The 25,060-nt window shown below is 34.7% G+C and overlaps 1 protein-coding gene across 2 annotated transcripts in view; it reads left to right on the forward strand.

Annotated features, from left to right (window-relative positions):
* The window catches only part of BMPR2 (bone morphogenetic protein receptor type 2), a 195,767-nt gene that overhangs the window by 129,500 nt on the left and 41,207 nt on the right, over window positions 1–25,060 (forward strand). For both annotated transcript variants that reach the window (XM_077747557.1, XM_077747559.1), the window contains 4 exons: window positions 20,062–20,172; window positions 21,168–21,259; window positions 23,101–23,331; window positions 24,503–24,617. In XM_077747557.1, coding sequence (XP_077603683.1) covers window positions 20,062–20,172; window positions 21,168–21,259; window positions 23,101–23,331; window positions 24,503–24,617 — 549 coding nt within the window. The remainder of the gene's footprint in view (window positions 1–20,061; window positions 20,173–21,167; window positions 21,260–23,100; window positions 23,332–24,502; window positions 24,618–25,060) is intronic.

Below are 25,060 nucleotides of genomic sequence, written 5' to 3' on the forward strand. Positions count from 1 at the left end.
ATCCTGAATATTTTATTTCTTGGCATAGCTACATGCGTATTTACTTCATAATAATTTGCTGAACTGTACATTCTATTATAAACACTGTTGTATATATGGGATTTGTTTCATAATAAAAATGGTTTAATAAATAGGAAAATAATTATGGGGAAAACTAGAAAATAGAAATTTAATAGGTAAAAATCTATTTTTCTCTACACATCTTTCTTGCTTTCCATATAAGATTGAGCACATTACTGTCCTAATTAAAAGAATATCAAAAAATGGAGGGAGTTGTCTGTCCAATGCAACTCATATTTTGTTTTCTAGTAATAAGTACATGACTAGAAGATACAATTTCCACTTTTATACTCAGATTATTTCATGGTCATTTTCTGAGAACAAGGGTCTTTAGCATGAATTCTGGATTTAGAAGTATCATTTGTAGACCAGTTAGGAAAACTGAGTAGGGATCTCTAAGTGATTCACCTCTTTGGTTTGATTCTGTATTGTGAGATTTTAATTTTTTATTTGTTTTTGTTTTATTTTAAATAACGGATATTGTAATAGTTACATTTCCATTTAGTATTGTTAATTTAGGCTCGAATTGACATTTCTTACTTATTGAGGTTACTGATGTTTTCTAAGAAGTATTAAATAATTATTTTCCAAAGCTTTTAAATGGAATAACAGCCTTTTTGTTTTATGATATATATGTATAAAGTTAAAAAATAAAATCTCAATAGAATATAGGCAGGCCTGGTAGAATTATTTTGAGAGCATTTTAAATGGTGTTTTCTTTATACTCTGATAAATCTTTTTTATGGTAGCATAGTGTAGAGATTAATCTTTATCTTCTGTTTTCTTGTATTTACTAAAAGTTCTTAATCTGTTTACTTAAATACTGTTTTATCCTTCTATTATTTAATAATTCTTCTAAGAAATATAATTAATTTTGTTAGTTTTAATTCATTCTTTAATGAAGGAAAAAATACTAAAATTTAGTCTCTTCTAACCACAAAACAGCTATTTTAAAGAAATTAGAATCATAAATACTTACAAAGCTAAAAAAAAGTTAAGAAGAATCGGCATTGAATGTCTTCTCTATGTTTTCTTGTCAAGCCTCCTTCCCCCTTTTTTGGTTTAATTCAGATTTTTTTCTCTTTTTCCTTAGTTTTCCACTATTCCTTTGAAAATTAAACCATGAAAAGCCTGGACTCAGCAGAACATGAACTGTTTTTGTAATTGTTGTTATTTATTGTGTTTGTTTCTTACAAACTAGATCTATTCACAGTGATTAAAGAGACAAGTTAAATTTAAACTAGTCTTAAATATTCAGTATTACATACCAACGTGGAAAAGAAATAAACAAGAAATCTGCTTCCTCTTAATTTGTTTTTTTAGACATTAAACATAAACACTAATCTGATTATGATTACTATATAGTTACCATTCCAAACATATTAATTAAAATAAATCAACATTGTTTATTCCTTATAAAAATATTTGTTCAAAACATTGAGCTGCACAGTATATCATCATTACAGAAATGATATTTAGGAATCTGAATTATTTTGCTAAGGAATTCATTTAACTGATTGCATTGATTGTTTTGATTTTAAATGTTTTTCTCTGTTTTTATGAATAAATACATTGCTTTAAATAGTGTTTTTAAACCTAATCCCTAATTTGCCTTTCTACACAGAGTCATAAAAGATTAAGCCAACAAAACCACCAGTGTGTTATAGTTAAGATTTCCTTTGTTGCTTGCTGCACATGCAACAATGTTGTTCTTTCTTTGACACAGACCCAGACAAAGCCTGAGTGTAGCAAGGAAGCAGACAGCACGCCTCCAGTAGTAGCCCCTGCCTGGCTCCAGGATTTGTAAACAGAAACATCCCAGGCTCCAATAAGGCAGACAGCGTTTCCCTGTCTGTTCTGCATTCAGGAAGCACTTGCTTTCATAAACCCAGCCATTGCACACAGGCATACATAGCAGTATTTACATTTGGCTGAGTATTTAATTGAGAAAGCTAATAGGGAGGAAAAAGAGGGTTTATTAGAGCTAGGGGAACAAGACAATTTAAGGTATAGCATATACTATATATGTAGCATATATGTTTAAAAGAAAAAGATTTTTAAAGAAACAAAAAACAAAAGTTATGAGTTTTCTAGTCAAAGGCCTCTTTTATTGCACACATATGTGAATACACATATTGAAATAATTTTCCTGGCGGTTTTTCAGGGATCTCATATTTTTAGACCATATGACATATCCTGGAAAGTTTTTTATTTAAAATATTTAGCCATTAAAATGGTTTTTAACATGTTTGAACATCTTTTTTAACACTTTTTTCATTATCACTATTCTGTAAATTAATAATTTCTATTTCAGATTTGGGGTTAAGGACTATTTTTATGTAAAAGCTGTGTTGCAAATCTTTTGTAAATTTGAGAATAAAAGCAAGTAGAATGCTGAACCTTCAGAAAAAGATTAGAAGACTCATACAGGATTTTGGAATTTGAAAGACCTTAAAAGTTACCTAGTGTAACCACTTTTTAAAAACTAGTTTAATTCATTTTAATAGCAAACTTACAGGAAAAGCACAGAAGACAGACAACATTAAAAATGTACTTATATGTAGGACAGCTCAGAAAAGTATAATGAATGAATGGAATCCAATGTATAATAAAAATGCTACAAACACTACTTAGTTTCTGTCAATAAGAAATTTACTTGTTTTTAAAAAACCCAAATGCTAGAATTGTCCAGAAACATTTGCAGGTTTGTTTATAATTGTTACAAAGTTAAACTGCTGAAACTTGTTCACTGCAACATTTAGATTATGCTAATACTTTCTGTCCCCTCACTTACATAAAACATTTACATACAGGGATGCCTGGGTGGCTCAACTGGTTGAGCATCTGACTCTTGATTTGGCTCACATCATGATCCCAGTGTTGTGGGATTGAGCCCTGTGTTGGGCTTTCCACTGAGCATGGAGCGTGCTTGGGATTTGTTCTTTCTCTCTTCCTCTCTTTCTTTCCCCCTTCCTCTTTCCCTCACCTTCTCTCTCTCCCTCTGCCCCTCTCCACCCCATGCACACATACTCTGTCTCTCCTTAAAAAAAAAAAATTCACATAGTAGTAAAAATGGAAAAAGTACCAATACCTGATTTCTGTCCCCTATTTTTCTACTTTCAATTATATACTTAGGTAGGTACCTTTTGACCCAATGGGGGAAAAATCCTAACATTCAGAACTACCAATAACAGGAAGAAAGAAAAAAGTGGGTTTGTTGTGGTTGTTTTTCAAAATGAAGTGTTTCCTATCATAGTAGATTCTTAAGCACATTCTTTTTTTTTTTTTTTTTAAATTNCGAAAGTCGGACGCTTAACCGACTAAGCCACCCAGGCGCCCCTCTTAAGCACATTCTCCACACGTGTGGTGTGCTGCTTTGGCATAATTGTTACACATTTGGCATGGGTAATACGCAGGCTGGTGTCTTCAAAAAAAGGACAATGAAACAGGCTTCGCTTACCTCCTGCAAAGCACCAGTGGCTACATTCTGGAAGCACAAATCTGTTTTGACATAGTGAGCAATTTCTTACACCAAATGCTAGAAAGGAAGACTGGGAATCAGAATTTCATTGGAGTTCTGATAACATCTTAATTTCATGGACTATTACAGTATCAAGACTGTAATGATGAGGTCTCTTCACTATAAGCAGCAAAGATGCTACAAAATTTTTGTATTAAAATCTCACATAATTTTTATAAAAATCTTTTTAGTCTATTTCCTTTATATTTTACATTCCTTTATAACAGGTTAGTTCAGATTATAAAAAGCATTAAATCAAGTACATTGACAACATCAGAAAGAGGAGACAAAGGATGGAGAGAAAAATTGGAAATCAGTTGTAATAATTTAGAAAAACTCAAGTCATGTAAAAAGAAATTTGCTTTAATGTATCTATTTTAAGAAGGCTGAAAAAGTGTACATTGTATTTTTAAGAGTATTTTATACAAAGTGGTTCAAATTTAAGAACATATTTCATTGCAGATACTGATTGGCTTCTTTTTCCAACAATTTTGTATCTTGTACTAATCATTTTTCAGTGACATTAATAGTCAAAGGAAATTGCCCCTTTTGGGGGATGAGTTGAAATAATGAGCCTAGTTTTGAATATGTTGTATATATATCTCTATAATATTCAATAGGAAACAAAGTATATTTGTTAAAGAACCTCTATATGTATATGAATTGATTAATGCAATATTTAATCCACATATTACAGAAATCAGTCCAGCTGCTGTATCTCCAAATCAAAGAGCTTTTCTTGGTACACACGATTCTTCCTCCACAGCTGAACAGTTGGGTCAGGTGGAAGGCAGAGACTCGTTTTCTACATTCCCTTTTAAAAATTATTCAAAGCTTTTAAGTTCCAGCTCCTCCCCATTGGTTTAGGTAGTCAATGTTTGACTCTCTGCTAGTTCCCTACTTAAGAATGTCTTTTGTTAGGCAAAATGTAGACTGTAGTACCTTACATTTCTATTCCAGTAGTTTTTCTCAAGGTTTATCTATATATGATGTACAGAGAAGATATCACTCAAGGCTATCTTGTCTTTTATTTCAAGTAAAACCAGCAATTATGTTCTTAGGAAGCATGTTTAAATCACACTCTGTGGGCTGCTGGGTGGCTCAGTTATTTGAGCTCTGACTCTTGATTTGGCTCAGGTCATGATTTCACAGTTCGTGGGATCAAGCCCCAAGTGGGGCTCAGCACTGATGGTGTGGAGTCTCTTTGGGATTCTCTGCCTCTGCCCCTCCCCTGCTCGCTCATGTTCGCTTGCTCTCTTTCTCTCTCTCTCTCTCTCTCTCAAAATAAATAAATACAGTTAAAAGTAATTACACTGTCTACAACCTTTGTTTATGGAATATAAGATGCAATAAGATGGCTTTTCTTTAAAGTTCTTTTTTTTTTTTTTTTTGAGAGAGAGTTGCTTACTCACAGGGGAGGGGCAGAAGGAGAGAAAGAGAGAGAATCCCAAGCAGGCTTTTTGCACTGTCAGCATCAAGCTTGATTCAAGGGTCAAACCCATGAACTGTGAGATCATGACCCAAGCCAAGATCAAGAGTCAGAGGCTTCACTGACTATGCCACCCAGGCACCCCAAGATAGCTTTTTAATTTAGATTGCTGACCCCTGTTTTTTTTTAATGGGTGTTATCCATAAAGAGTTTGATATCATAATTTATTTTAAAGATAGTACCATGTTTATTAATTTTGAGACTAAAATATGGATCTTTTGCAGAAGAAAAGGGACCTAATTGTATATTTTGGATGTCTGTCATTGCTTTGTAATCTGAGGATGTCATTAACAAAGCCATTGACACACAGATGAATGCCAAACGGTGCTATTTGAATAGGCATACACATTTGAGGAACATTCTTTGATATACAAAAGCATTTATTCATTTTGGAATCTGCAGTATTCTTATTGGCTTCATGATTAGCCCCTAACTTCTGCTCATAAACATTCCAGACCTTTTTGTTTCATATCAGGCTGATCTATCTGCCTCATGGTTTTTCAATAGCCCATAATTATACAAAACAGTTTAAATGTTCTTAAGAACCTCTTTAAAGTGGTTTTGACTCCCTCCCCTTATTTACTTCTGTGGTTCATTCTGAAGAAATCATTTGATTATCTTATGTTGATGATTCTTCTAAAATTTAGATAGCCCAGTGCATTTGATTTATTATATGCCTATTTCAGTAATCATACCTTTTTAAAAAATGTTTAATGTTTATTTATTTTTGAGAGACAGAAAGAGACAGAACATGAGTGGGGGAGGGCAGAAAGAGGGAGACACAGAACTCAAAGCAGGCTCCAGGCTCTGAGCTGTCAGCACAGAGCCGGATGCGGGGCTTGAACTCCTAAACCGCAAGATCATGACCTGAACTGAAATTAGATGCTTAACTGACTGAGCCACCCAGGTGCCCCAGTAATTTTATCTTTTAATATTTTGGAATAAGGAGTGAGCAGAGGATAATAGCTTCTCTTTTGGGTAAACTTCCTGGCAATTTAATATAAACTATGATTCAAATGTGACAATATGAAATTGCTGTGAAGTTGATAAGATGCCCATAGTATGTTTACATTTTGTAGACAAAGGAAAATAGGTTGAAAACTATCATTTTGTTATACAGTTTGTTTGGCATAGAGTATAAAGAGGATTTTTATTTCTCTAGTAAATCTTATGTTATCAGATACTAGAATTTTTAAGAGACTTGAAGACTTTTTTCAGACTTTAAAAGAAGCTGGGACACTAAAAGTAAGATGTTGGAGGATAATTCCTTTTTTATTTTAATTTTTTATTTGAGTGTAGTTCATGCACAATGTTATATTAGTTTTAAGTGTACAACATAGTAATTCATATAATTTTTCATTGTTAATAAAGCAGGCACATTCTGTGTCCCACTAATGACAGGGACAACTCATGCACAAAAACTGGTACTACACTGTCAATCCCTAGAGAGCAAGAAGTGCGTTCTTTTAAAATGGTGGTTGTTCTTTGTTTTTGTGTGTGAGAGAGTTTTTTCCCAGATTAGGATAAAAATAGTGCAGGGATGCCCGGGTGGCCCAGTCGGTTAAGCATCTGACTAGGGTTAGGTCATGATCACGGTCTGTGAGGGTCTGTAAGTTCAAGCCCCACGCTGGGTTCTGTGCTGACAATTCAGAGCCTGGAACCTGCTTCTGATTCTGTGTCTCCCCCTTTCTCTGCTTCTCCTCCACCTGCGCTCTGTCTCTCAATCTCTCAAAAATAAACATTAAAAAAATTTTTTTTAAAGAATAAAAATAGTGCATATTATTGTAGAAAATTTAGAAAATACATTTGTAAAAATTGCTCAAATATTATCTTTGTTAACATTTTAGTGCATTTTATTTTAGTCTTTTTTCTGTGTGTATTTTATAGTAAAACGTATCGCATAAAACATAGTTTAGCATGAAGTATCATCAAACCCATGTCAAGAAGGAGAACATTCCAGATGACCCCTATATCACAACTCCTAATTCCTTCTTAAGGATAGGTATTATTCTGACTCTTATGATAGTCATTTCCTTGCTTTTCATAGTTTTTTATCTTCTGTTATATATCCAAGTTTAATGTAGTTTAATTGTTCCATCATTTGAACTTAATATAAATTAAATCATAGCATCTTCTTTGGTGTCTTGCTTCACACAATATGATGTTATAAAATTTATGCTATTGAGGGTTGCCTGGGCAGCTCAGTCAATTAAGTGACTTTTTTTTTAAGTTATTTATTTTGAGAAGGATAGAGTACGAGCAGAGGAAGGGGCAAAGAGAGAAAGGGAGAGTCTCAAGCAGGCTCTCAGGCTCTGCAAACTGTGAGATCATGACCTGAGCTGAAGTAAAGAATCAGAAGTTTAACGAACTGAGCCAGCCAGGTACCCTGCTACTACTGACTCTTGATTTTGGCTCATGTGGTAATCTCACAATTCACGAGATGGAGCCCCGGTTCATGAAACTGCGCCCTGCATGGGTGTTAACACAGAGCCTCATTGGGTTTCTCTCCCTCCTCTCTCTCTTTTCTGCTCCTACCCTGACTTGTGCACACTCTTTCTCAAAATAAATAAGCTTTAAAAAAATTGTGCTGTTGAGTAAAACTGTAGTTCTTCTAGTATTTTTTGTTTGTGTTTTATCTTTTTAAAAATATAATGAGTACAGGTCAGTCTGCTACTGTATAGTATTCTATTGTATGGTTATACCACAATTTACTTTTCTATTCTCCTGTTGATAGATATTTGGGTTTTTTCTACTTTTTGTATACTGTGAAGGATTCAGTTATGAACATTCTTGAACATATATCCTGGTTTACATGTGCATGAAATTCTCCAAAGTATATTGCAAGGAGTAGAATTGCTTAGTCATTGTGTATATGTATCTTCAGCTCTAGTAAATAAAGCTAAACTGTTTAACCCAAAAAAGTTGTACCAATTTGGACATCAAACAGAAGTATATGAAAGTTCTCTTTGTCAATCTTTTGCTCTTAATAATTTTTCATGAGGTTTAAAACAGGTATTAAAATATAAAACATCACTAGCATATAATTGAGAGGGTTGGAAAAATTCTAAAGCCTTTTATTGCCCAGAAAAAAGATGGGCAAAGGCAAATTATCTACAATAAGATAATAAAAATAAACACAAAGATGTCACTAATTATCTTTTTTTTAATGTTTTATTTATTTCTAGGAGAGAGAGAGACAGCATGAGCTGGGGAGGGTCAGAGAGGGAGTCACAGATTGAAACAGGCTCCAGGCTCTGAGCTGTCAGTCAGCACAGAGCCCGACGCGGGGCTCGAACCCACGAACCGCGAGATCATGACCTAAGCGAAAGTCGGACTCTTAACCGACTAAGCCACCCAGGCGCCCCAAAGATGTCACTAATTATCTTAAATGTAAATAAATTTAACACTCCAGTTGAAAGACAAAGATTGTTTGGATTGATTGTAAAACACTAGCATCCACATGCAAAAGAATGGAGTTGACCCCTTACCTTACACTATGTACAAAAATTAACTCAAAATGGATCAATAACCTAAATATAAAAACTAAAACCATAGAACTTTTAGAACATCATGACCTTGGATTTAGCTGTGAATTCTTACCTGTGATATCAAAAAAAAAAAAAAGCAACAAAAGTAAAAATAGACAAATTGGACATCATCAAATTTAAAAAATTTGTACCTTAGGAGCGCCTGGGTGGCTTAGTCGGTTAAGCGTCCGACTTTCGCTTAGGTCATGATCTCGTGGTTTGTGGGTTCGAGCCCCGCGTCGGGCTCTGTGTTGACTGCCAGCTCACAGCCTGGAGCCTGTTTCAGAGTCTGTGACTCCCTCTCTCTCTGACCCTCCCCTGCTCATGCTGTCTCTCTTCTCTCTCTGCTAGAAATAAATAAAAAACATTAAAAAAATTTTTTTGTACCTTAAAGCACATATCAAAAAATGAAAAGATAGCCCACATACTACAACATGAATGAACCTTGAAAACATTATGCTATGCTAAATGAAATAAACCAGACACAAAATAACAAATATTACATGATTCCACTAATATGAAATATTAAGAGTAGGCAGATTCATAGAAACAGAAAGTAGATTTGAGGTTACTAAGAGCTGGGAGAAGGGGAACCATTATTCTTTTAACGGTTACAAAGTTTCTCATTGAAGTGATAAAAATGTTTTGAAAATAGATAGTGTTAATGATTGCACAACATTGTCATTGTAATTAATACCACTCCCTTTTATAATCATGAATGGTTAAAAAGGCAGACTTTATATATTCATTATAATTCTTAAAAATTAGTAATGTAATATATCAAAACCATAAATTGTACACTTTATTATTATTTATTTAATTTTATTATTTTATTTATTTTATTTTTGAGAGAGAGAGCGAGAGTGAGCAAGGGAGAGTCAGACAGAATCTGAAACAGCCTCAAACCCATGAACTGTGAGATCATGATGTGAGCCAAAGTCGGACGCTTAACCGACTGAGTCACCCAAGTGCCCCTAAATTGTACACTTTAAATGAATCAATTGTATGCTATGTGAAGTATATCAACAAAGTTTTTATTTAAAAAAAACACTAAAAAATTAAAAATACACTAATAATCCTGTTTAATTTATTTACAAGAGATACAGCTAAGTCATAAGGGTACAGAAAGGTAAACAGTAAATTGATGGGGAAAATATATGAGTATTAGCTATATTAATATCAGATCAAATGGACCTTAAGGCATCAAACATTACCAGAGACAAAGAGGGTTACTTTATATTGACAAATATTCATTTAATAGGAAGATAGAACAATTTAAAATTTGTATGTAGCTAGTAATATTGCTTGAAATACATGCACCAAAAATGGATACCAGTAAAAGAATAAACAAATTCTTAATTATAATGGGAGATTTTAACACAACTTTCTAGTATTGATAAGCAGTCAGATATTCAATAAACAGAAGATTTGAACTACCCGATGAACATATGGAAAGATGTTGTTCACAAGCTTTTTTTTAAGGTACTGAAGTATAAACTACATAAATTGGAGGATTCTTAATGATCTAGGACAGTGTTAATTGAAAAGACCACAAAGTTAGATACAGTAATTCCAGTCTTGTTTAAAGCATTATATGTAAATTGAAAAATACTTTTATCTTTGGTTTTCCACAGTTTCACTAAGATGTATGTCAGTAAAATTTTCTTTGCAATTATCCCTGCTTGGGGTTTACTGATCATCTTAAATTTATGGGTGGATGTCTTTCCTCAGTTTTGGAAATCTTATAAATTATCTACATATATCTATAGTGTTTCTTCTACACTATTTTCTGTCTCTCCTTCTACTGTGATGCCAATTACATGTATATTAGGTCATTTGATACTGTCTTCTAGATGCTGGACTGGATTCTCCATTGTTTTTTTCTCTCTCATTTTCTCTTTGTAATATAGTTTGCATAATTTCTGTTGATGTGTATTCAAATTTATGGACTCTTTGTCAGTGGTTTCTTTTCTGCTGCTAACCACAACAAAAGAATTCTTTTTTTCTAATGTTTATTTGTTTTTTGAGAGAGAGACAGAGTGTGAATGGGGGAGAGACAAAGAGAGGGAGACACAGAATCTGAAGCTGGCTCCAGGCTCTGAGCTGTCCGCACAGAGCCCAATGTGAGGCTTGAACTCATGGACGATAAGATCATGACCTGAGTGGAAGTTGGACACTTACGTGACTGAGCCACATAGGCATGCCTCAGAAGAACTCTTTAGGTCTGTTACCATACGTTTAATTTCTGACATTGCCATTTGGCTTTTTAATATCTCATCTGATGTTTCCCATCTGTTCATTCATGTGTCCACTTTTTCCACTATATTTTTAAATGCATTTATCATAGTTATTTTTTAAGTCTGATATTTTCATCATCAGTGATTGTTTCTGTTGATGACTTACTTTAATGTTTTTTTTTAAATTTATTTTGTTTAATGTTTATTTTTGAGAGAGAGAGAGAGAGTAGAGAGAGTGGAGGAGGGACAGAGAGAGGAGACACAAAATCCAAAGCAGGCTTCAGGCTCTGAGCTGTCAGCACAGAGCCCAGTATTGGGCTCAAACTCATGAACTATTGAGATCATGACCTGAGCCAAAAACAGACACTTAACCAACTGAGCCATCCAACTGTCCCTTAATGTTTATTTACTTATTTTGAGAGAGAGAGAAAGAGAGAGAGAGTATTCGAGCAGAGAAGGGACAGAGAGAGAGAGAGAGAGAGAAAAAGAGAGAGAGAGCGAGAATCCCAAGGAGGCTCCATGCTGTCAGTGCAGAGTGTGAACCAAGGCTAAATGTCAGGAACCACAAGATCATGACCTGAGCCAGGATCAAGAGTCAGACACTTAACAGACTGAGCCACCCAGGCACCCCAGATAACTTACTTTTTGGGATTGAACCAGATTTTCTTCTTCACATCTTTTGACTTTTGGTTTAACCGTGAACATTGTGAATAAAAGAAGAATCTAAAATATTTGTGTTCAGAAAAAGATGCACTCTGTTTTGTCAAGCTACTACAGTGAAGGGCTATATGAATGTAATCTGTTAGCTGTATCTCACCTTTGCTGTTGCCTTAGTTTGATTAATTTCATTATAGGTTTCAAATGATTTGAGGGCAGGATGAACATTACCTAGGTATGGTTTGGGACCTCAGTGCTTATAGGATTTTTCTTAGTTCTCTTTCTGTGCCTTTAGTCTTTGATAAACCCCATACTCTGGCACTTTAGGAAAGAACTCTCATATCTTTTTTTTAAATGTTTCATTTATTTTTTGAGAGAGAGAGAGTGCGAGCAAGGTGGGGACAGAGAGAGCGTGACAGAATATCCAAAGCTGGCTTCACGCTGGTAGGCTGACACCAGCAAACTCAATGTAGGGCTTGAACCCACGAACCAAGAGATCATGACCTGAGCTGAAGTTGGACACTTAACCAACTGAGCATACCAGACTCCCCAAAACTCTCTCAACTTTAATACCCTTACCCAACCAGAGGTGGACACTGTCTTGTAATCAATGAAACCCAGCAGTGCCCAAAAGGTTTGCCTCGGCTCTCTTGCCCTTCTCAGGCTTCAGCAGGCCTTGTGTGCCTACACTTAAGAGGGTTTTCTCAGTTCTCTTGTCTTGCCTCTATTCATACTTGTGAATACTTGGTAAAGGCCTGTAGAAAAGATTTGGCAGGTAACCGCAAGCTCTCTTTGTGTTCACAGCCCTAGATATTCTTAGCTGTCATGCTATCCAGTACTACACTTTAAGAATTTGCTAAATGTTCAGCTGCTTCTTCCTACTCATATCTATGCGTCTGTCTTCTTCAGCCCATTGCATCACCAAGGATGAAAGCGGTTTTAGATATCTTCCCTCTTAGAAAGGGGTTATCACTTACTAGTTTTTAATATACTGATTTCTTTGTGTCATTAGCTCTTAATGAGCTTTACAGAAAAGGCTATGATTTTGTAGGATTATTAAGTGACTTGTTTGGTGTCTTGGCTTGTTCTTAGGGTAGAAGTAAAATTTGCTTGCATCTTTTTACATCCTAAGCAGAATTGGAAGTAACTTTTTCACATTTAAACATATCTGATGTGATATTTCATCCTATCTAAACAATCAATAATTGAAAGACTTATCCTTGGGATGTAAGGGGGGGTGTTTTTTCCTACCACTAAGAAAAACACTATCAAGTAATTGTAAAATGCTATCAACTGTTTGATGCATCCCACCTTAAGAGATTTTTAGATAAGATCAGTGTTAAAATTGATTAAATATGGTGCTTGTCATCTACTCACATGCAAACCTGTTATCCTGGTAGATTGTCCACTCAACATCAAACCCTCAATGTTTTGGTCAACAGGCCATTTGAGGAAATCATAAGAGTTCTATTGTTTGAAAACTCTACATTGGATGACAAAATGTTGATATTGCTAAGATAGTGTTGGGTATTTGAAGATTCTGTGTACTTTCTACTTTTGTGGATAGTAGGAAGTTTTTATAATGAAAAGGTTAAAAATAAAACAACTGATCTCCCATTGGCATTTTCTGGTATGAACAAGAAGGCAACTGCATTGGGGTGCCTGGCTGGCTCGTTTGGTAGAATGTGGAACTCTTGATCATGGGATTGTGAATTCAAGCCCCTATGCTGGGTATAGAGCTTACTTTAAAAAAGCAAGCAAGAAAGCACCAGCATTAAAATTTTTAGAATGGATGTCAGTGGCTGGAACAAAATTCCAGAGATGATAGTGGAAAGCTCTCTTTTAAGGAATGTTGTATTCTTCTTCTCAATTATGTTTTGGGGTGCCTGAGTGGCTTGGTTGGTTGAGCGTCCAACTTTGCCTACGTTATGATCTCACAGTTCATAGGTTCGAGCCCCGCATTGGGCTTTATGCTGACAGATCCTGGAACCTGCTTCCGATTCTGTGTCTCCCTCTCTCTCTGCCCCTCTCCTGCTCGTGCTATGTCTCTCTCTGTCTCTCAAAAACAAATAAACATTAAAAAGATTTTTTAAAATTACTTTTTAAATATTTATTTTTGAGAGAGAGACACACACACAGAGTGAGAGCAGGGGAGGGACAGAGAGAGGAAAACATGGAATCTGAAGCAGGCTTCAGGCTGCAAGTTGTCAGCACAGAACCTGATCTGGGGCTCAAAGTCACGAGAGATCATGACGTGAGATGAAGTTGGACACTTAACCGACTAAGCTACCCAGGCACCCCCGCCCCCCAAGATTGTGTTTTTAATGGCACATAAGAAAGAATGTGTGTTGAGTCTTTATATTGCCTACCTAAAATTAATGTGATGTTAGAGGTGAATTGTATCTAAATTAAGAAAAAAAGAAAAATGTATGGAAAACAGAATATGGATGTTAGATTCAAAAGAGACTCAGAAAAATCAGACTCTGTGAAAAGGTTTTAGGGATACCTAGGCCAATTTATTTTTATTCTCTTTTTAAAGTTCACATAAACTGATTTTGAAAAATCTATGACTCTCCTGCCCTCTGTCTCCAAAAAAAAAAAAAAAAAAAAAAAAAAAAAAAAAAAAAAAAAAAAAAAAAAAGAAAACCTAGATNATCTACGACTAGATAATCTAAAGGAATCATTTCAATAAGTAAAAAATATATATTCAGGTGATATGTCATAGTTTGAGTGATAGTTTAAGCAACATAACTTTTAGTAGAGTATTTCTTCTATGAATAAAAAAAATACATAAGTACCATATGGTTAACATTTGTAATGTGTTCAAGATATTGCTCTTCTTTACAGGTTGTGAAAACCTTCTGTTGCTTAAATCAGTGACAAAAACAGTTTTTTAAATGGGAATATTTCTGGAAACCTTTCTATTTATATTATTATTACATAATTGAATCCTTTTTCCAGAAATTTTTGTAATGCTAAAATCACTATCTGGTAATGAGAAAAAATACACTAGGAAAATTATCATTCCTATTTTGTAATAACAGTTTGATAGAATTAAAATATACATCACTTTAGCAATATACAGTGTTTTCATAATGTAATTAAAAACAAGAATATCTAAGGGCGCCTGCCTGGATGGCTCAGTTGGTTGAGCATCTGAATTTGGCTCAGGTCATGATGTTGCAGTTCATGAGTTCAAGCCAGGTGTCGAGCTTTGTGCTGACAGTCAGAGCCTGGAGCCTGCTTCAGATTCTGTGTGTGTGTGTGTGTGTGTGTGTGCGCGCCCATCCCCTACTCTCACTCTGTGTGTGTCTCTCTCTCTCTAAAAAAAATAAATAAATAAACATTTTTTAAAGTATAAAAACAAGAATATCTAATCTAGAAGGCTATACTTTGATGTACTATCTTTAATTTGTGTTAAACAGTCTATACTTTTTAAATATACAGGGGTATTTTAGAATAGAGAATGTACACTTTGTTACATTTTAAATTTCAATTTGTAATGTCACATAAACTAAAGAGCATTATTTTAAATTCTCAAAATTTAAAAATGTCAACATATTTCCGAAATTAAAAATAGACTTTTTAGGGGTGTTTGGGTGACTCAGCTGGTTAAGCAAGTGACTTTTTATTTTGGCTCAGGTCATGATCTCACATCGTGGAATTGAGCCCTGCTCTGGGCTCTGAGCTGAGTGTGGAGCCTGATTAGGATTCTGCCTTTTCTCCCTCTTGCTCTGCCCCTCCCCTGCTCTCATGCTCACTCTCTCTCTCTCTCTCTCTCTCTCAAAATAAACTTAAAAAAAATTTTAAGACTTTTAAAATAAAACTAGATTTATTATGACTTCTTATTCCTGATTAAATTTAAAATACACTTTTCATAGAAGTTGTGTAGTTCAATTCTTTGGGGAATTACAACATTGGCTTTTCTTTTGCAGGATGTTTTTTCTATAATATCACATTACTATTATAATTTTCAATATTTTATTATTCTCTTGTATATACATTAGAATTGGAGACTCTATTAACTCATATGTATTGGAATTACGTAAGAAAATTAAAACCCATTTTATTTTTTGTTTTATTTACTTCTGAGAGACAGACAGAGAGAGAGAGACAACATGAGCAGGGAAGGGTCAGAGAGAGAGGGAGATACAGAATCTGAAACAAGTTCCAGGCTCTGAGCTAACTGTCAGCACAGAGCCCAATGCAGGGCTCGAACTCACAAACTATGAGATCATGACCTGAGCTGAAGTCGGACGCTAAACCAACTGAGCCACCCAGACACCCCTTAAAGCCCATTTTAAAATGTAGTCTTTCTAATTTGAAAATAGCAAAACTTTGTTTCATAATAGACTTATGAATTTTTTGATCCCGGTAAAGAACAGCCTCACTATGTGAAAAATTTAGGTGTATTTTGTCTGTCACATTGGTGTTAAAATTGGGGGCAGTTTTTTTAGTGTTAACTGGATGAAATTGGATTTAATTGTGTATATTCTCCCCCTNTAAATAAATAATAAATCCTTTTGATTTCCTATGCTTCCTCCTTAGGAAGCTAGAAAAAGAGGAGCAAATTAAACCCCAAATAAGCAGAATAAAAGTTAGATCAGAAACAATTAAATTGAGAACAGAAAGTTCATAGAGAAAAATCAACCAAGCCTGGTTTTTTGAAAAGATCAATAAGATTGACAAATATCTAACCAAAATACTAAGAAAAGAAAAAGAGAAAGAAGTTGCTAATAATCAGAAATGAAAGAAAAGTCATCACTGCAGATCACATGAGTATTAGAAGGATAATAAAAGAATATTATGAACAACTCCTTGCCCACAAGTTTGGTAACTAATTCCTTGAAACCTACCCACCTACCAAAATTCACACAGAAATGTAGGCATTATCTATTAAATATAACCAGTTATCAATAACCTTCTAAAACAGAAAGCGTTCAATTGGGTGTTTTCACCGTTGAATTCTAGCAAACATTTAAAGAAGAAATGATACTGGAGTGCCTGAGTGGCTCAGTCAGTTCAGAGTGGCTCAGTTCAGTGTTCAGATTCTTGATTTCTGCTCAGGTCCTGATCTCATGGTTTGTGAGTTTGAGACCCACGTTGGGCTCCATGCTAACAGTGTGGAGCCTGCTTGGGATTCTCTCTTTCTCTCTCTCTCTCTCTCTCTCTCTGCCCCTCCCGTGCTTGTGTTTGTGCTCTCTTTTTCTCAAAAATAAATAAATAAATATTTTTAAAAAATAATAAAGGAGAAATGATACCAATTCTCTAAATCGCTTTCAGAAAATAGAAGCAGAGGAAATACTTACTAACTCATTCTGTGAAGCCAGTATAACCCTCATACCAAGACAATGAAAAGACCAGCCATACTAGGATAGAATATTGGCAAAACACGTATCAAAGATTTGTATCCAAAATATGCAAAGAACTGTTAACAACAGGAAAACAGGGTGCCTGTGTGGCTCAGTCCTTAAGCATTTGACTTTGGCTCAGGTCATCATCTCAGGTCATCCTGAGTTGGAGTTCCACATCTGATGAGCTCATGCCCTGCTTTGGGTGAGCTTGAGACCCTGCTCTGGGTGAGTACAAGCCCTGCTATGGGTGAACATGAGTCCCACTTCTCTTCCCCCTGCCCTGCCCTTGGTAGGATTCTCTCTCTCTCCCTCTCTCTGCCCCTTGCTCACTAGCATCCTCTCTCTCTCTCTCTCTCTCCCACTTTCATAGTAAAAGACAGTATTACAGGAGAAAAACAAATAGAAGTTTAATATATATACCTCCTGGGTACATGGGAGATTCCAAGGAAAACTGAGTAATTCTCTGAAGTAGACCAAGTCACCATGGTAAATACTATCTGAAGCTAAGCCAAAAAAAAAAAAAAAAAAAAAAATGGGGAAGGGGGAGTGGGTTAAGGAAAGACCAGTAACTGGAAAATTATTAGGAAAAGCACAGTAAACAAGTATATGGTTGTTATGCAGATTTAAGTCCTTGGCTTTTCTATTGATAAAAGTTTCTAGAGTTTATTCATTTTCCTCTTCCAAGTACAGAGAAGGAGACACCTTACAAATGGAGAATTTTCCTTATAAATGTAAATGTCTTTTATAAAAGGGTAAGTCCTGCTTGGTTTTCAGAGCTGCTTCTGTGTGTGATGTTTCTTAAAAATAACCAGCTCAAGATAGTCTTGTGCCAAAGAGGCATATTATGAAGTGTTATATTCTGCTACCCTTCATAGCCACAACAAAACAGAATAGACTGTGTGGCTTAAACAACAGAAATCTATTTTCTCACAGTCCTAGAGGCCAGAAGTCCAAGATTAGGGTGCCAGCGTGGTTGGATTGTGTTAAGAAACTCTCTGGCTTGTGGATAGCTACCTTCTCACAGCTTCCTCACAGGTAGAGAGAGAAAGACCTCTGACATCTCTTCTCATGAGGGCACTAATCTTATCATGAAGGCCCCACTCCCGTGGCCTCATCTAACCTCATCTAAACCTAATCCCAAAGGTCCCACCTCCAAAAACCATCACATTCAGCATATGAATTTTAAGGGAACACAGTTAAGTCTGTAGTACATTTTGTTTATTCATTCATTGATTTATGAACATTCATGTCCTTTCCACTTTTGACTATTATGATTAGTGTGCCATGAACATTCCTGTAGAAGTTTTTGTTTGAACACTTGTTTTTGATTCTTTTGGGTATATGCCTAAGAGTGGAATTGCTAGGTCTTATGGTAATTCTATGTCTAACTTTTTGAAGAACTTCTATAATGTTTTCTACTGCAACTGCACTATTTACATTTCCAGCAGCAATGTACAAAGGGTTCTGATTTCTCCATATTCTTGGCAACACTTTTTATTTATAAAATTAAAATAAAAATAAAATTATAGCCATCCTAGTGTATGTTAAGCGTTCTGATGATAAAATGTATCTGATTGTAAAATGAGTTTTTAAATGTAGCTTTCTTCCTGTAATTTATTCTGTAGAAGTAAGTACAATTATCATTATGTTAAAGTCTATTAAAATCCAGTAAATATACTGCAGATTAAATGGTTATTACATATATTGATGAGTGCTGAGAAATATATAGAGTTTTTGAATCATTATATTGTGTACACCTGAAACTAATATTAACACGTTATACTTGAATAAACAAATAAATAAAAATTAAAAATAATAAAGTGACTTTGGGTTTAGGTACAAGCCTGGGGTTTGACTTGGTAAATAAGTATTATAATGCACCCAATAGATTCTTCTATAGAAATATGTTTTGACATTGTAATATTCAGTTGTGCTTAATATGAGACAAATACATTCATTTAGAACAGGAATGCACATTGGAGGAACTCTTTCTCATAGAAGCTTCTGAGTTTGCCACAGAAGCTTCTAGTTTGATACAATACATAATTACGATGTCCAAAGTGAGAAAGATTTAAAATAACAATATCCTTGAATTTGATCGAATGTAAAGAATTATTAAATAATGACGTAATCAGTCATCAAGCTTAGCCTCTGGTCATTATTACCAAACACTGAATAAATACCTTCAGTTAAAAAAAAAAAACATGAACAGCTGTTTCATAGGGTAATTCATTCCATTTTAGACAGCTCTATTTATCAGCCATAAGTTCTTGTGCATACTGAGTTAAAAACTGCTGTTTTTGGATCTTATGTTCTCACTAGCTATTAAGTCCTTTTTTCCAGGTAAAGACAACTATCCTATCTCCCCTAGTGTTTTTCTTTTTCCACGCCAGACACTTCACTTCTTTCTATCACATTTTAGAGTTCTTAAACCTTCACTGTTCTCTTCTGAATGTGCTCCAGTTTGTGGAAATCCATCCTAAGTGTGTTTCATCTGGTCCACAGAATGGAACTAACATGTAGTATGATTTACATACTCATAATGGCCCTGTAATTTAGGTATGTGTGTTCCCTATCTGCGAGTGAATAAACTTCAGTTCAGACAGGTGAAGAAATTTTCCCAGGGTCATGCAATAAGTAGGAGAACTGAGTTTCAAGTCCACTTCAGATTCCATTGCCTTTAAAACCATGTTCTTTTCATTAATGATCATGGTATCAGTATTGATAAACTACCATTTATTGCATAAATAATATCTATTCAACATGGTACTAAGAACTTAGACTCCTGTCTAAGCCTCACAGAGACTTGTGAGGTAGAGAGTACTAATTTTACAAATGAGAAAATTAAAGTTCAGAAAATTCAAATAATTTGCCAAATTCCACTGAAAGTGGCATAGTCAAGATTTAAAACCAAATGTGAGTCCAAAGACTGTTCTTTTAAATATTCTATTATTCTGCCTATGCTGTTCCACGATGTAGTTGATATTTCAGTAACATCACAACCAACAAGTGTTTCAGTGTTGTAAATCTATATAAGATCATTTGTATGATTAAAAATACATAATTTGTGACCACCACAAATTTATTATTTTTCTTTAATTTCCCTTGATGCAAAAACATTGTTGATTTGACTATATATTGATATAGCCTTTCTGTCAGTTCTTAACAAAATCCTAAAATAAGAAATAACTGTGTTTTAAAATTTGTCTTCTTCTAGGTCCACCTCATTCATTTAACCGAGATGAGACAATAATCATTGCTTTGGCATCAGTCTCTGTATTAGCTGTTTTGATAGTTGCCTTATGCTTTGGATACAGGATGCTGACAGGTAAAAGTATCACCTTTTGTTCTCTTGTTTATTAAATATACCATTTAGTCAGAATCAGTTTTCTCCTTTTTAAAATTTCTGTGCTAAAAAAACATCTGTACTACAGTAGCTCTCATCCTTCTCTCTTAACAAACTTTTTTCCCTAGTTTTTATGAAAAGTTTCAAGCATGTCCAAAATATTTGTCACCCAGCCTCAATGATTATTACATCAATATATCATCCATAGCTGCACTCATGGTACTGGGTATTTTGAAGTAAATCGCATATATCATTTATCTATAAAAACTTTAGTATTATCTCTGAAATATAAGGACTTAAAACATACATAACCACAATACCATTTTCACAACTAAAAGTCAGTCAGTCAGTCAGTCAGTCAGTCTTCAGTATCATCAACTGTCCAGTCAGTTCTAATAAATTTTAGGTTTGATGAGCTTTTTAGGAAATCAGTACCCATTCATTCATTTGAATAACTTTTTTTAAGTTATTAAAATCTTGTTTAATGTTTCTGCAATATTTCTTAGAATTTTAAACTAGATCTGTTATTGGAACTATCTCCCAAAATTCAGCTTTAATGTTATTATTCATCATTCGTCTTCATTTATAGATGATTCTTAGTCTAGTTTTACTCTTTTTTTTTTTTATTTCTAGGAGAGAGAGAGAGAGAGAGAGACAGCGTGAGCAGGGGAGGGTCAGACAGACAGGGAGTCACAGACTGAAACAGGCTCCAGGCTCTGAGCTGGCAGTCAGCCCAGAGCCCGACGCGGGGCTCGAACCCACGAACCGCGAGATCATGACCTAAGCGAAAGTCGGACGCTTAACCGACTAAGCCACCCAGGCGCCCCAGTCTAGTTTTACTCTTGGTGACATTGGGCATAAATCTTGCTGCCTACCTTCTGTAGCTCTTCTTTTTAGCAATTATAAGAAAAAGTATAATAAAGATCTTCATTTTAAGAGAACCATGCATTAGCAACTTCTTTTTCCTATTGTTATAGGAGACCGTAAACAAGGTCTTCACAGTATGAACATGATGGAGGCAGCAGCATCAGAACCCTCTCTTGACCTAGATAATCTGAAACTGTTGGAGGTAAGATTGTTGTTAGATATTATGGACTGTTCTTTCTGCTCTCATAGTGTATCTGAGACAGTAACTTCATTCGCTCACTACATCATTCATCCATTTATTCCATGACCCTTTATTAACTATCAATTTGGTGCCAAGGCCTATTCCAGGCACTGAGAATATAGGTAAAAACTACAGAGAGCCCCTTTGAGCCTTGTATTCTAGTGGGAAAGAGTCTACAAACAGGTGAAACAAATAAGTGTATATTGCTTCTACTAGTAGTAAGTGCTGTAGAGAAAAATAAAACATATAAAAATAAAAGATGGAAAGGGGTTAGTATAAAAAGTATAGAAAAGAGACAGAAAGTATATTTAGAAAGGAGCTGATCTTTGAGTACAGACTGCAACAGTGTACAGGAATAAAGACATGGTGAAATTCTGAGAAGAATGTGCCATTCAAGCAATCCATGATATATGCCAAATAAATATTACTTGTCTGTGCATATATTATATATTTATATAGGTACATACAACTGTTATATATTATGTTGAATTTAATTTTCATTTGGTAATATGTCAGAACCTATGTTATAGTCTTACCATGATGAATGTTTTTATGATTATTAGAATAAATAAACTATGATCGCCATACTAGAGACTGTTAGATGTGGTAGATTTAATTATACAAAACATTTTAGGAACCTTCTGTTTGGGAGAAAAATACAATAAACAAAAGATTCAAAAACATTTCAACACATAAAAAAAGAATTGTTGAAGAGCTGGTATAAATCAATATAGAAGAAACAATCCATAAAAAGCGGACCAAAAAGATGAAGTGTCAATTCATAAAAGAATTAAAGGTAGCTTTTAAATGCATAATAAGATGTCCAATTTACTAAATGGAAAAAAAAAAAAAAACTAGTTAAAACCACAGGATTTTATCCTGGACTAAGTAAAACACTCCCAAAATTGTTGCCTTAACTATATATTGACACAACCTTTCTAAAAGGCAGTCTGTTTGTTAAATAATTAACCTAGAAATAGTGAGTGAAATATGACAAAAGTCCTTAAATAAATAATGGTAAATCCTTACCCTATTTCAGTAAAGTAAAATCCCCAGAAGCCAAAAATGAAGAGAATGAGTTATATTTTGCTGATTTTATTTTTTTATTGTGTCCTGAATATTAAATGTTATATTGAGGAGACCTTGTGTTCTGGTAGGTTTTTCTAAAATGTGTTTATTTCCATTATTTGTTTTAGTAGGCAATTAACTTGGTTAGACATATTTTGAACTCCTTGTCTCTTGGGTGGAAGCTCAAATCTCACTGCAGTTGTTTTATCTTTAGCTGGAATTGGTCTCAAGTATTCACTGGGTTTCCCCCTCTCTCACTCTCCTTTGAGGATTCTCTTCTCCCTTTCCAGCATTTTTGGTTGCCCGAAATTCTGTCCTCTGGTTCCTAGGGCCAGGAAGATTATGGATTTTCTATTGCAGTTCTAGGTGTACTGCGCAGTGTTCATTTCAGCCTACTCTCAGGCTGTAAAAATGAGTAGTTCACCGTATGGCATGACTTCCTTTTAAGTGTTGACTCCCCTCAGAATCTACTTCCTTTTGTTCAATATCTAGCACTTTGACATTTCTTTTTAAAATTTTGTTCAGAGTTCATAGTTGTTATCTACGGGAGGGCTGGGTCTGATAGGAGTTTCCTGAGCCATAGGAGATACGGAATTTATTAGTTTCTTGACAGTGGAGTAATTTAAACTATAAGCAATAGAGAACTGTGGTATATCTTTGGATTTACACTTTTCTAGAAAATGTTCAGTTGTGATATGAATTAATACGTTGTTTCCTTCAAAACAAATTTACAGCTGATTGGCCGGGGTCGATATGGAGCAGTATATAAAGGTTCCTTAGATGAACGTCCAGTTGCTGTAAAAGTGTTTTCCTTTGCAAACCGTCAGAATTTTATCAATGAGAAGAATATTTACAGAGTGCCTTTGATGGAACATGACAACATTGCTCGCTTTATAGTTGGAGATGAAAGGGTTACTGCAGATGGACGCATGGAATATTTGCTTGTAATGGAGTATTATCCCAATGTAAGTTCTTTATAAAAATTAAACTGACATTTATATTAGCTGTCAATCAGAGTTTTAGGAGGATTACTGTTATGTAAAACATTGGTGGTTTGCAAACTGGTTATTAATGGTTTGCAGTGAGATAAGGATCTCACATCAGAATGTGAATCAACTAAGTCACAAGTTAACTTTTTAGTTCATCTGTGTGTCTCTCCCCCTCAGCAAGACTTTCTTGATGAAGGAAACAGTGTTTTGACTGATATTCATTCTGGTTCAAGCTCCTTATCCCTGACTGGTAATAAATACTTTGTGGATGAGCACCTTGAATAGCACTGACACATACATATTTATGAAAGCTTTCTGTTTCATACTTGTAAAATATAACAATATCATTTGTACTTGTACTGGTAAGAGGTACAGTATAAAGAGTAAAAGACTATTTTTCTATCTTAATTTGAGAAATCAAAGAAACATTTAATATGAAATAATCATTTATACTTTTTAACATTGGAGAAAAAAATATTTAATAATGTTTAAAGTAGCCTTTCCGAGCCTAAGTGTCCATCAACGGACGAATGGATCAAGAAGATGTGGTTTATCTATACCATGGAATACTACATGGCAATGAGAAAAAATGAAATCTGGCCTTGTGTAGCAACATGGATGGACCTTGAGGGTGTTACGCTGAGCGAAATAAGTCAGGCAGAGAAGGACAAATATCATATGTTTGCACGTATAGGAGGATTAGGAGGAACTTAACGGAGGACCATGGGGGAGAAGAAGGGAGGAAATAGAGGGAAAGAGGGGGAGAGGCAAACCATGAGAGACTCTTGAATGCTGACAAAAACTGAGGACTGATGGATGTGTGGGGGGAAGGGGGTATGAGCACGGAGAGGGGCACTTGTGGGGATGAGCACTGGGTCTTATATGGAAACCAACTTGACAATAAACTATTTGTAAAAAAAATAAATAAAAAAATAAAAAAATAAAGTAGCCTTTCCATCATCATCTCCCCTCTCTATTCACAGATATGTCTTATTCTTTGAGATTTTGAAATGTCATAGTTCATTAAATCTCCATGGAATCCTAACCTACTTAAATACTTTATAAAGCTACTGCTAATTTACCTCCTCATGTACAAGTAAATTAATTTTGCTTTTTTTTGTATTTGTATATTTCTTCTTTTATATAGGGATCTCTCTGCAAGTATTTGAGTCTCCATACAAGTGATTGGGTCAGCTCTTGCCGTCTGGCTCATTCTGTGACTAGAGGACTGGCTTATCTTCATACAGAATTGCCACGAGGAGGTAAGTAGAAGATGAATGACACTCATGTGGGTCAAAATTCACAAAGGGAAATTTTATCCATATCTTCAGACTAAGAGTATATTTTATATAGTAGCAGATTTATTATTAGCCAGTTGTTTGAAGGATCTGGCTTGAGAAAATATATTTGAAATATAACAGAAAGAATAATGAAAAGAACTTCAAAATCCTAGGGAGGTCATGGATCCTATTAAGATTTTGATTAAAGCTCTGAACACCTCTGTAAAGACACATGTGTGGCATACTTTTAAAAATGTTCTTTTGATTCTAGGGGTTCTCAGACCCTTTAAAGTCCATCTATGGACTTAGGTTAAGAACTTTTTAGGTAGGCCATCATATATTTTCTTTGCATTTATTTGCTTATTTAAATGAAATGCAGTGCATTACCAATTCTTTAGTTTTAACATCATATGGATTTTTATTCT

The sequence above is a fragment of the Crocuta crocuta genome, unplaced genomic scaffold (genome assembly GCF_008692635.1).
Source record: "Crocuta crocuta isolate KB4526 unplaced genomic scaffold, BGI_CrCroc_1.0 scaffold159, whole genome shotgun sequence".
NCBI lineage: Eukaryota > Metazoa > Chordata > Mammalia > Carnivora > Hyaenidae > Crocuta > Crocuta crocuta.